Below are 12478 nucleotides of genomic sequence, written 5' to 3'. Positions count from 1 at the left end.
GCAGACAGGTGGCTTGCAGGACACCAGGCTGGCCGCAGACAACGCGGCTTTCTTGCAGGCAGTCTCCAGAGCGTGACGGATCCTGGGACCATGGGCGCGGGATGAAGGGACAGTGCCCCTGGCCGCAGTGTGCGCCTCCCACACCAAAGAGCCCTTTAGGCGACGCCATAGGGACCAGTGCGCCCGCCTGCTCCGCAGGGAGGCAGGCAGAGCCAGGGACCTGACCAGGGCGCCGGGGCGGGGTCTGGGGCGGGGCTCCAGTCGGCCCCGCCCCCGAGGCCGCGTGGCCGTGCGTCCCGGCTGTTGCGGATAAAGTAGTTTGCGGCGAGCCGGCCGCTGTCACGTGAGCGGAAGATGGCGGCCCCGGCGGGTGGCGGGGGCTCCGCGGTGTCGGTGCTGGCTCCAAACGGGCGGCGCCACACGGTGAAGGTGACGCCGAGCACCGTACTGCTGCAGGTGCGGCCGCCGGTTCGGGTGGGGAACGGGCGGACGGGTGGACGGGCGGAGGGCCCGAGGTGGCCGCACCCGGGCCCGCCCCTGCGGTTGCTCCCGGGGCTGCGGGGCGGGGCCGGACCCTGGTGGGCGGTGCTTGAAGCAGCCAATCGGTGCCTTTCGCGCGGCTGCCCGCCCCATTCTGTGTCTGGGTCCCGGGGGCGGGGCGGGATGCTCGGAGGCGCCTTTCTTGATCCCCGGGGCTGCTGGGGACCTTACCCCCAGGCCGTACTGCTGGAGACCCGGCGCTTGTCCGAATTCAGCCTCCTCGGTCACCGGGAAGAGGGGCGTCCCTGCCTGCTCCGCTCAGGGGCGTCCCTCTGAACCCTGAATCAGCCTCGTCCCTGGGCCCGGAAATGAATTTTGCTAAGTCATTCACTGCTTTTGACTGTCGCTGCTTGTGACCCCCTATGAATCACACACCTGTTTCTTGAACCTCTGTTTTTAGGTTGCAAAAGAGCATACTATTCAGATCTGTGTCAGGAGCCCACAGAGTGGGGAACACAGTTCAAAAATGAGGCTCTATAGTACCGAATACAGCCCCACAACCCTCTGGCAGGACCCATTTGGAGCTGGGCTCATGCAGAGAAGATTCGGGTCATGCAGCATTTGCACAGAGGCTGCCAGACCCCAGAGTGAGACAAGAGATACAAAGTAGTCCCTGTAAGGCTGTTAGTCGCCACCCAGAACCCAGAACGTGGGATCAGGGATGGACAGGCTGTGCCACACTTTGGGGAGTAAGTCAGGAAGGAGTCCCCAGTAGGAAGGGGAAACCTGACAGAATTTTTAGGTACGGTTTGCTAAGCCTTGTTGAGTGGGATGTTTGGTGGGCTGGCCTGTGTACCTGCCGTATGAGTTCTCTGGTCCACATAGGTTTTACTGTCCATTCGTCCCCTAGGTACTGGAGGACACGTGCCGACGGCAGGACTTCAACCCCAGTGAATACGATCTGAAGTGAGTTTACTCAGGCTCAGCTGTGGGCTTCTCAATCCATCTGGTCCTTTTCTCAACACACAAACTGTCTCTGCTTTGGAAAAGCCCCCTTGGGTAGTTTAAAAGAAGTTTATTCTTATCCAGTTCAGAAGGCAAAGTCCAGAATCTAAGTGTCAGTATGACTATACTCTAAATGTTCTAAGGGAGAGGTGTTCTTATTCCTTTCAGCTTCTGGCTGTCCAGGTGTTCTTTGGCTTGTGATTGCGTCATTACAGTTTCTGCCATCTCTTGCTCTGCTGTGAGGATACAAGTCACTGAGTGTGATTTCCTTCCTTAACTTAACATCAAGAAATACCTGTACCGGGGCTGGAGAGGTGGCTCAGAGGCTAAGAGCACTGACTGCTCTTCCAGAGAACCTGAGTTCAATTGCCAGCAACCACATGGTGGCTCACAACCATCTGTAATGAGATTTGATGTCCTAGTCTGATGTGCAGGCAGAGCATTGTATACATAATAAATATTTTTTTTTTTAAAAAATCTATATTTGTACCAAATAAGGTCATGCCCACAGGTTTTTAGGGGTAGGGACAATGATGTATCTTTTGGGGAGCACTTCTAACCCTACAGTGTAGGATTTTAGTTCATTTGAGTATGTAAGTTCCTGGTGGGGGTCTTAGTGCAAAGACCTGGTCGTACAGAAATGGGTAGAAACCTGTGAAGGGATTGTCATCCTCCCCCACTGTTGTTCTTCCCATCTGATTCTCCGCAGGGATGGGGGGGGCACTGACACAAAGAAAGGGGCAGGCCCTCCAACAGGCCCTCAGGGCTGAGGACTCAGGAGGGCGCATTTCGTGCATGGTATTTCCCCTTGGAGAGAGAGACCTGTTTTCACAGCCTTGTTGTTGTTTGAACACAAGAGCCCATTCTCCTGACCTTTTCCACACTGCATTCTGAGCTTTCTAGGAAGACGTTTCTTTAAAAAGGTATCTGCATCAGGCGGTTCCAGGCTCCAGCTCCCATTCTGGTCATCTCACAATCACGGAGCATGTGCTCTGAGTGGTCAGGATACCCTGCCACAAAGCCTTGTGCCAGCGCTGTTCCCTTAACCTGCCCATGGTCCATGGTGTCTGGTTGGAGTAATGATTATAATTTGAGTCAGTTCCTCTACAACACTTTGTCCCGGCCTCTCCTTTCCATTCACTGGCTGTAATTTGTTTAAGAAGTGCTGCCGCTGCCCTGACTGGTGCCCGGCAGTGAACATAGTGAGGGGCCTTCTCTCTGCCCGTCGCTGTCAGCTCGCAGGCCCATGGCAGCTTGCAGTTTTGAGCTGTGCTGAGGACCGGGGTCAACAGTGTCTCCTTCTCAGTTCTGCTTTTGTCTCTCTGGTTTCTTTTTCTTTTGCGAGACAGGGTCTCACCGCCTCTGGCTGAGCTGGAATTCATTGTGTAGCTCAGTCTGGCTTTGAGCTCACAGAGATCCTCCTGCTTTTACCTCCTGAGTATTGGGATTAAAGGTGTTGCCCCCACACCTGGCTCATTCTCAGTTCTTCCAAACACCCTTGGACTTTATAAATAGGTCACAGTCGCCAAAACTGCTATTCCCAACAGTGTCTTGAGTTTATAATGTGGGGCTAGTCACTTTCTGTATTCAAAAGTGGTTGGCGATAAATGATATATTCAAATTCCACACAGATGTATCTATCTAGTTCTGTGGTTTCCTCCTAAATGTTCATTAAAACAGAGTCAGAGTCTGAGCCCTGTTGTCCTGTAGTCCTCAGGTGGCCCATGCACGTCCTCTAGGCAAGGCTGTTCCACTCTGTGCGGTGTGGGAGCTGTAGGCTGGGTAGTTGTTCTCATTCCCGGAGAGTCTTGGGATGAGAAGGAACAAGGTTAGGAAGGCAGCTGGGTAGGCTGCGGCTCTTTCCCCAGGGATGGCATTGACCAAGCTTGTCTCCCTTCTTGCCTGCTCTTCTCATCCAAGGGGCAGGTAATAGCCTCCTGGTGACTCATACTGCGTTGCCAGGAGCCATGTACCAGATCCAAGAGTCGCCTTTGTGTGTCCTGAACTGTCATTGACTCTCCAGTTTTGAGCTGAGCTCTCTGGAAAGGGCAAACATCTTGGAGGCTGCTTCCAAGATAATGTCTGAGTCTCCACTGATGCTTCTAGATCTGTTGGTCCTTGGGTGCTTCTGAGAAGCCATACGTTTGAAGCCCCTACAAGCCCTTGGAGCCTCCCTGCACACTAACCCCTCATGGTGTAAGGCGGAGAGGCGATGGCTAATGTGACTTTGTATCTTGCCTGGTTTCACTATGAATTTCTGTAAGGACATCGGACTGGGCCGTCACCCTCCTGTGCTTGTTTCGTGCTTCTCTGGGTAGCAGCAGGCGGAGTGATGGACTGGGATATATTTCCTTCCTCTGGGTAGCAGCAGGCAGAGTGATGGACTGGGATATATTTCCTTCCTCTGGGTAGCAGCAGGCGGAGTGATGGACTGGGATATATTTCCTTCCTCTGGGTAGCAGCAGGCAGAGTGATGGACTGGGATATATTTCCTGAGCCAGAGCAACATTGGCAACTGGAACGACAGGATTCTTAGGTGGAATTTTATTGGTCTTGCTTGAGACAACTTTCTTTTTTCTTCTTATTTTATACATAATTGTGTATGGTCCATGCATGCCCAGCGTGCCTGTGGAGGTCAGGACGCTTGCTGAAGTCAGTTCTCTTCCGTTACCACTGGCTGTCACCCATCACATAGGGATTTTTACGGGTCAAGGTTTCCAAAAGTCCAGGCTGGCCTCCAATTCTCTACATACTCAAGATGATTTGATCCTTCTGTGTCTTAGTACTGGGGTTACAGGCATGCAATCCTACCATACCAGGGTTGTACAGTGCTGGTGATTGAACCCAGGGCCTCATGCATATTAGGCATATTAGACATTCCTGAGGGTCAGCTCTCAGGCCAGCATCTGCTGCAGTATCTCTAGGTACCACCCTCACCTGTGGATAGGCTCATCCTGTTGTATTCCCCTCTGTATCCCTGCCAGTCCTGTGCCTCTCTAAAGCTCTGGGAGCTGAGGGAGCAGTCGGCAGGGGCTGCGTCCTCAGGGATGTCTGTGCTTGTGTTTGTTGTGCAGGTTTCAGAGGACTGTGCTCGACCTCTCTCTCCAGTGGAGATTTGCCAACCTGCCTAACAATGCCAAGCTGGAGATGGTGCCTGTGTCCCGGAGCCGCGAGGGGCCTGAGAACATGGTAGGTGTCCAGCTGTGAAGCCCAATGGCACTGCCCCTCTGTCTCTGCCGGCCTTGTGGAGCAGGGGATGGCACCGCCGTGGGCTGAATGGGAGCGGTGCCGAAGCTTTGCCTACGGGTCTGAGAAGGACTGGAGGTCGAGACAAGTCCTGAGGTCCATTCTCCGTCAGTTAAGCCAAAGTTACATTTTCTGCTTGAATAACTCAGGACTGGGAGTGAAAAATTTCTCCTTTATGCAGGTGGTTTTTGTGTTTTGGTTTTGTTGGGGTTTGTTGGTAACACTGTACCAGCTGGGTGTTTCTGATCAGAGATCCTGAGTTGCCCTACGGACGTGGCTGACAGACACTTGCTTCTCACTCAGCCTCTTTAGAGCTCTTGCTGGGCCTCAGCTGCAGCTTTGCCCACCTGCTGACATGATCTAGAGCAGTTGCAACCCCTTGGGGAATCAGGTGACCCTTTCACAGGGGTCATATACTAGATGTCCTGCATATTATATATTTACATTATGATTCATAACTGGCAAATTTGTGGTTATGAAGTAACAATGGAATAGTTTTATGGTTGTGGGTCACGTGAGGAACTGTGTTGATGAGCTGCAGCATTAGGAAGGTTGAGGACTGCTGGAGGGGGTTGTAGCTCATGTGTTCCTCGTTGAAGGTACGGTTGCTATGAGACATACAAAAGTGGTGTGCTCAGTAATAAGCAGAAACTTAGAAAACGCCAGGTGTCAGTCCTCTGTGCTGTGTGTGCAATAGTCTGCCCTGAAGTTGGGGACATCTCACAGGATGCTGGGGCTGGGTCGGGAAGCAGCTCATCTTTGGTCTCCCAGAGAGGCTGCACCGGTGCTGTCTGTGGCTGGGGGTAGTGGTAAAGGGGGCATTTCCGTGATGGCTCACTGATGTGCAGCCATTTCCTTGGTGATATAGCCCTCCTGGGAAGCCCCCTCAGGCATCACACCCCTCCTCGGTATTTGTGTCCAGGAGGTGGGGAGGGCCTGGCTCTGGGAATCTGGGTCTGCTGGGATAGTGTGTTTCTTCCTAATTCGGGGCTAATCTCTCACCTCTCCAGGTTCGAATTGCATTACAGCTGGATGATGGCTCCAGGTTGCAGGACACTTTTTGTTCCCGCCAGACACTCTGGGAGCTCCTCAGCCATTTTGTACAGACCAGGTGAGCTCTGGCAGGCAGATCCCAGGCTCTTTCCTGCCCCCTCCTGGCAGAGGTCTGAAACCCACACTGTGCTTCTGGCTCTGGCTTTTGCAGTCCTGACTGAATGGAGGTGCTCGGTTGAAGGTCTTGGCAGCTCAGCTTCCAGGCCCGCTGGCCTTTTATCCTCCAAAGAGAGCAAAGGTGTTCCTCCATCTTTGTCGGGACTCAAAAGATCCCAAGGACTGATGAACTGCAAAGGGAAATGAAATGTCTCCCAATGCCTGTGTAAGATCTGTGTTTTGAGGATCCTTGGTTAGAATGAGCTTGTTGCTGTGACATTGCTTTATACAAAGAGTTCTGATATGCATCTGTAGTTCTTGTTGTTAATAGTGCAAACGCTATTCTGAAGTGTGTAAATAGTGTTTAAGTGTGCTCTGTGGGACAGGAGTCTGTCTGTTTTTGTTATTGTTGCTTTTTTTTTTCTTCAAGACAGGGTTTCTCTGTGTAGCTCTGACTGTCCTGGAACTTGCTCTGTAGACCAGGCTGGCCTTGAACTCAGAGATTGGCTTCCCTCTGCCTCCCGAGTAGTGGGAATAAAGGTGTGCGCATGCGCGCGCGTACACACACACACACACACACACACACACACACACACACACCGCCACAAGTCTGACAAGCATGCTAGAAGGAGTAGTATTTGCTGTATGACTGTAGGTGAGTCACTGCCCTTCCTGGGTCTGTGCCCTCATTTGAGCCATGGCTGTGTGTGGACAAAGGAGGCTAATGTGTCTGGTGGCCTGGCACAGTGCTCTGTGTGTGTGGGAGCGCGACTCTGGGTCTGATGCCCACGGTGGCCCCACAGGTGAAGTGTGCCTGGCTATAGCAGCACCTGACTGCGGTGGACAGGAAATGCCGAGTTGTTCCAGTGAGTGTGGTACGAGGTCTACAGGTTCCCTTCTCTAAGACACTGGTGTCAGCAGCCCCAGTGGCCATGGGAGTTGAAGCCAGGTCTGAAGTGGATTTAAGCATGAATTAAGGGGGCTGGAGAGATGATTCACTGATTAAGAGCACTGGCTACTCTTCCAGAGGACCTGAGTTCAGTTCCCGATACCTGACGGTAGCTCATGACTGTCTGTAACTCCAGTTCCAGGGGACCCGACGCCCTCACACAGACATACATTTGGGCAAACACCAATGCACATAAGATAGGAATAAGTTAATTTTTTAAGGAATAATTGAATTGAAGTTATATGTGAGCAACTATGTAAATATGAGGTCATGTGATAGCCGGGAGAGTTGGTGGCTGTGTGGGACAGGAACTCCAGGACTTGTCATGTCCTTAGAGTGCTGGTGAGATCGCAGACACAGCTGGCTAAAAAGGGTCACTCAGGCTGTGGATTTAGTTCAGTGGGGAGCATTTACCACGTGTGCATAAGACCCTGAGTTTTATACCTGGTAACATGTATGTGCATGAGGGCACACATACACAAAGCACATTCTAATGCTAGGCATGGCTTCTGTCCATAATTCAGGACACTGAGGCAGGAGGCTTGTGAGTTTGAGGCCATCCTGGGTTACACAGTGAGTTACTGACCAGCTTGGGCTATATAGCATGACTTTGTCTCCTAAAACAGGGGACGAAGACAGGAAGGCAGGCTGGCCGGATGACTGGCAGTTAGGCAGGTCACCTGACTGGAGTCCTGCTGCGGCTCTGTGGGCTCCTCCCCTGGTGGCTGTGGGTATAGACTGACAGCACGGGAGAATGGGGCTATTGCAGACCTGGGCTAATGTTCGGACCGGGCGGCTTGAAGCTCAGTTCTTCGGGGAAAGAAGCTCCATTTCAATGGAGGGCAGAGGGCAGAGCATCAGGGTCAGTTGGGTTGCCGGTCTTCTGTGCAGTCCAGAGGATAGAGGCTCCAGACTGAGCCTGGCTGCAACAGAGCACTTTGCAGAACTGAAGACCAGGGTCCCTGACGGAGAGGCTTGTGTAGACCCACAGTAGGCCAAGGACCCTTATCAAGGGATGCCGTGAAATGCAGCCTGGGCATGGAAATGATCCTGTTCCCTTCCCGGGGGGGCACAGAAGAGTGAGGGTAGAACAGACAGCCCTGGATGTGAAAGGGCCCAGGTTTACTCTGCATATCTCTGAAAGAAACTGCTGGTCTCCAAGAATGGAGACTACAGACTTCCTGCTGGGGTCCTGGGGCAGTTTTCCTCAAAGGAGCATGGGGTGGGTACAGATAAACAAAATAGCTGTAGGAAAGATGCAAGGTCCAGAGAAAATGCTTTAGAGCCAAGGTGCTGTTCTTAGGTGTCCCCCTAGGCTCATTGCAGGATCAAGACACCAAAAGTGGAGGGCTGCTTCTCCTTTAATGCGTGTCTGTCATCACAGGAGAATGAAGATGAAATGGCCCAGAGTATTTTAGGTTGCCTGTTGGTGAGGGGCTGATGGAACTGGAAGAGGTGGGAGAACATACTGGTGTCTCTGTGTTCACTCTTGCCATGAGTGCAGTTGGAGACACAGATAGTAGTGTGATTCAGGAGACTGTGCAGCCCCGAGGTCAATGCCTCTGGACCCATGACAGTTAGCATTTCTGCCCATGGATATTACAGATACTTTTTAAACATGGAGTATTGGATAGGGAGTGATTTATGCCCGGCTTTCTCATGATATTATGGATTGAACCTAGGGCTTTGTGCATGCTAGGCCTGTGTTCTACCACTAATTATATCCTTAGCCCACTCTTCATTTTTTACTCAGCGTGTGTATGTACACTTGCCAATTCAGGTGGATTGGCTGGCCAGTAAGCCCCAGGGACCTTCCTGTGTCTGCCTCCTGGTATTGGTATTACAGGTTTTACCCCTAGGCCCAGCTTTTTCATGTGGCATCTGGACTTAGATATTCATTTTATGTGGCAAGCATTTTCCTGTCTAAGCCATCTCACTGCCCACTCCTTTTACTTTTTGAGACAGGGTTTCACTTGTTTGCCCAGGCTGCCCTTGAACTTACTCTGTAGCCTAGGCTGGCCTTGGATGCAGAGTCTTCTTGCCTCAGACTACTGAATGTTTGCATGCTGTCGTCTGTTCCTCACGTCTTTCTTGTTTGTTTGTGATTGCCGTAAATACTTTGCTGAAGATCCTCAGTGTCCCTTCCTGCATGCTGTCTCTGTTGAGTGGCCGTGGCCTGCACAGGCAGAGCTAGAGTGGACCACTCAGCTCCCTGCCATCCTGCTTCCTCCCTCAGGATAAACTCAGAGATAGAATCACTGGACCAAGAGGTAAGACACCCATGAATTCCAGTTCTGAACTTTGAGACCTGAGCTGCTGCCCGCTCATGCCCCATGGTAGGTGCATTTCAGTGTCACAGTGAGGGCAGGGACTGTGTAGCAGGGACAGGTTCATCAGTGCATATGATGCAAAGCAAGTTCCAAGTGGGGAGTCCAAGGCTCTAGGTCTCCACCTCCTTGATGCTTCCTTGAATGGGCACTGAGGTTGTCATATTGAATATAAAGCATGCTTTGTGTATATTTGTTTGGGGGGCACTGGGTGGCTTTCTGGACTGGAAGTAGCATAGCTTTGGAAAGTGGTTCTTTCTGGTCTGAGCCACCCCCACGCAGACCACTGGGGATGCCTTGTAGGCCACATGTGCTGGTCATGGACATAACCCAGATCTATAGAAACTATATTAATGAAAAAGTAAAAAGAAATGTAATTAACTTGATTGATAAGTTTAAGTACATCTAAAATATTACCCTTTAAAGGTGGGTGGTGGTGGTGTATGCACTTGGGAGGCAGAGGCAGAGGTGGAGCTCTGTGAATTCAGAGTGAGATCCAGGACAGCCAGGTCTACACAGCATAGTGAAACCCTGTGTTGAAAAACAACAACAACAACAAAGAATGTTATCCTTTGAACATGTAATAAGTTGAAAATTAGGTTATTTATGATTAGAGGCTTTTGAGGATTTATTTATTTATTTGTTGTTTTTTTTTTTTTTTTTTGAGACGGGATTTCTCTGTGTAACCCTGGCCATCCTGGAACTCACTCTAGACCAGGCTAGCCTTAAACTGAGGAATCTGCCTGCCTTCTCCTGCCTCTGCCTCCTGAGTGCTGGGATTAAAGGCATACACTGTCATGCCTGACTTGAAGATTTGCTTATTTCTGTTTTTCATGTTTTTGTCTGCATGTATGTGTATATATGTATGTGTGTATATATGTATGCTTGGTATACATACACATAACTGGATGTTATAGATGGTATCATCCATAACTCCCCTGGAACTGGAGTTAACAGATACTTGTGAGCCACCATATGGATGCTGGGAACTCAATCCAGGGCCTCTGCTAGAGCAACAGCGCTCTTAACTGCTGAGCCGTATTTACAGACCTGGAATGAAATTGTTGAAATTTGAGAATCTTACTTAGAGTTCCGGCCAGCCCCAGTTGCTGCCTCAAGCACCAGCCAGGCCTGCTGTCTACTTCTCTGGTCGCTGACTCTGGTGTCTGGTGATCACTGGCCACCCAGATGTGCCCATGCTTGCTTTAGGGTCGTATGCTGGAGCACCGTCCAGTGGTTGGGCAAGACACAAATGGAAACATGAGTGTCCAAAGGCTATAGGAGTGGAGACTAAGAATGTGTGGGGCTTTCTTTGTAGCGTGACCCAGGCCTCCTGCTGTGAGTCAGAATTTACCACAAGTCCGGAGGTCCTGCGGCTATCCACTGAGCCCGCATGGGTGTGTAGTCAGTAGGGTCAGTCCAGCAGGCCACATCAGGCAAGTGGCCACCAGGAAGTGTTGAGTAAGACAGATGAGAGGGGGTGTGAGGGGCTGGGAGGACATGAACTGAAGGGTGTGCTTTGGAACACCCCAGGACTCGGGCAGGTTCAGACTCTGCCTGTCTGCGCCCCCAGGCTGCTCTCTGAAGTCTGCTTGGGAACAGGGTGGTGATTTGTTTGTTTGTTTAGTAAGTGTCGTGAACTCAGTGCAGAGGGGACTCGCCCTCACTGGGTCCTCTTCTCCGCACCTGTCCTATGTAGCCCAAGCCCTTTCTCTGTCCCCCGCCCCAGCTCTTGAGTGATTAGCTACAATTCTCAGGAGAGCTGGGTGATTTGGGGGTCCACAGGGTATGACACGTGGAGAAGACTGTGGGTGAGCACAGCACTTCTGGGGCTCTGAGGTCAAGCCCTGTGGCCATATTCAGGGTAGATTTGGTACCAGTGGGTAGCAGCTCAGCTCCTGGCTAAACTATCTGGGTAGGACATAAAGCTTCCTTCCTTAGACTTGTGTAGGCTCAGTTGTCTGGCCTCCTTGTTCCTCTAGACAGAATATGAGCCCAAGGGGCTCCACTGTCACGTGGTACTGGGCACTGGTACCTCGTGCTCTAACGACTTGACTTCACCCTCAGAGGGCACCTAAACCAGAAGCCATACTACCTGTGTGTCGTTCTTGTATTTGGGGACATGGTAGTGCCAGGCTTTCCTTGGCAGCACTGATGTTAACACCGTCCTGTGTTAGTGAGGTCTGAACAGATGACGAATACACACATTGTAGACGGTGCTTGTCCCCAACATATAGTGCTCTCACTAGGAGCTGAGCCCCAAATACCCAGACTCTCCACCCCTGAGGGGACAATGAGCTTTGTGGTGGGTGAGGCATGCTTCTGAAGCCATCAGCAGTGGCATCTCTGTCCTGCCAGGGGGGGCTTGCTGGTCTTGGAGACCTTGCTTGATACCATTAACACTTTCCCTTGTGCCTAGGGGCATCTCTCATGTGGGTGAGCAGGCTCCATAGACGCCGTTAGCCACCCTCTCCCCCGTGGTACATTTCTCCTCTGGAGCTTGATGTCCTGTGGCTCAGTCTAGCCTGGGGGGAAAGGGTAGACCTGTGAAGTCTGTGGGGCGTGATGGTGTCCCCACTAGTGTATGAGGGGATGTCTTCCAGTCCCACCACCAGGACTGGCAGCTCTGCTTGCTAGGCAGGGGTGGCAGGCCTGGAAGCTATTTTGGCTGCCCCTTCCTGGGCCTGTGGCCACATGGCATGTTTACACACTGCTCCTCTCAGACTGCACGAGGGAATCTGATCCGCCCGCTGCTTGCTCTGGAGAAGCTGCACATCCAAGCTGGCCACTGTCTGATAACTTGATGTTGGGCTCTGTTCCCCATCTGTGGTTTGTTATCCTATAATACCCAGGTAAGGGCTCCCAGAGGGATACTGCATTGACTATCCCCTTGCTGCTAGTTTGGGTATTCAGGGTCAGGTGACCAGGCAGAATGGCCTTCTTGCAGGAGTGTGTTGTGTGTCTGGTATCTGGGAGGCAAAGTCTCTTAGTGTTCTTGTCTTCCTTCCCAGTCTGTATCTTTGTTCTGTAGCCTGTCGTCTTGGGCCAGGAAGGGTATTCCCAGTACAGGGACACAGTGACTCGTGTGAAAGGCCCTACAGTTGTGCTTGGCCTTGTATGGAGGGGATACCTCCATACACATCCTCTGGGTCAGAAGCCTGGCCTGCAGGGAGGGCTTTGTGGTCTCCTCAGACTCTGTTGTTGTCTTGCTATCCCGGCAAGGCCTCTGGAGACAGGTGAAGCAACAGTGCTGGGCCTTGTCAGGAAGGGCAACTCTCCAGGAGTGGGGACATAGCAGGGCAACCCCAGAGCTGAGTACCTG

The 12478-nt window shown here is 51.8% G+C and overlaps 1 protein-coding gene across 2 annotated transcripts in view; it reads left to right on the top strand.

Annotated features, from left to right (window-relative positions):
• Positions 1-283: 283 nt before the first annotated feature.
• The window catches only part of Aspscr1 (ASPSCR1 tether for SLC2A4, UBX domain containing), a 40173-nt gene continuing 27978 nt past the window's right edge, over positions 284-12478 (top strand). Inside the window, exons 1-4 of one of the 2 annotated variants that reach the window (XM_075989793.1) lie at positions 284-456; positions 1391-1446; positions 4560-4674; positions 5742-5842. In XM_075989793.1, the coding sequence (XP_075845908.1) occupies positions 355-456; positions 1391-1446; positions 4560-4674; positions 5742-5842 (374 nt within the window). In that variant the 5' untranslated portion in view covers positions 284-354. The remainder of the gene's footprint in view (positions 457-1390; positions 1447-4559; positions 4675-5741; positions 5843-12478) is intronic. The other variant, XM_075989794.1, reaches the window with a different exon arrangement.

The sequence above is a fragment of the Microtus pennsylvanicus genome, chromosome 11 (assembly GCF_037038515.1).
Source record: "Microtus pennsylvanicus isolate mMicPen1 chromosome 11, mMicPen1.hap1, whole genome shotgun sequence".
Lineage (NCBI taxonomy): Eukaryota > Metazoa > Chordata > Mammalia > Rodentia > Cricetidae > Microtus > Microtus pennsylvanicus.
The sequence above is the reverse complement of the archived record's forward strand: the minus strand, read 5'-3'. Positions and strand labels throughout refer to the sequence as shown.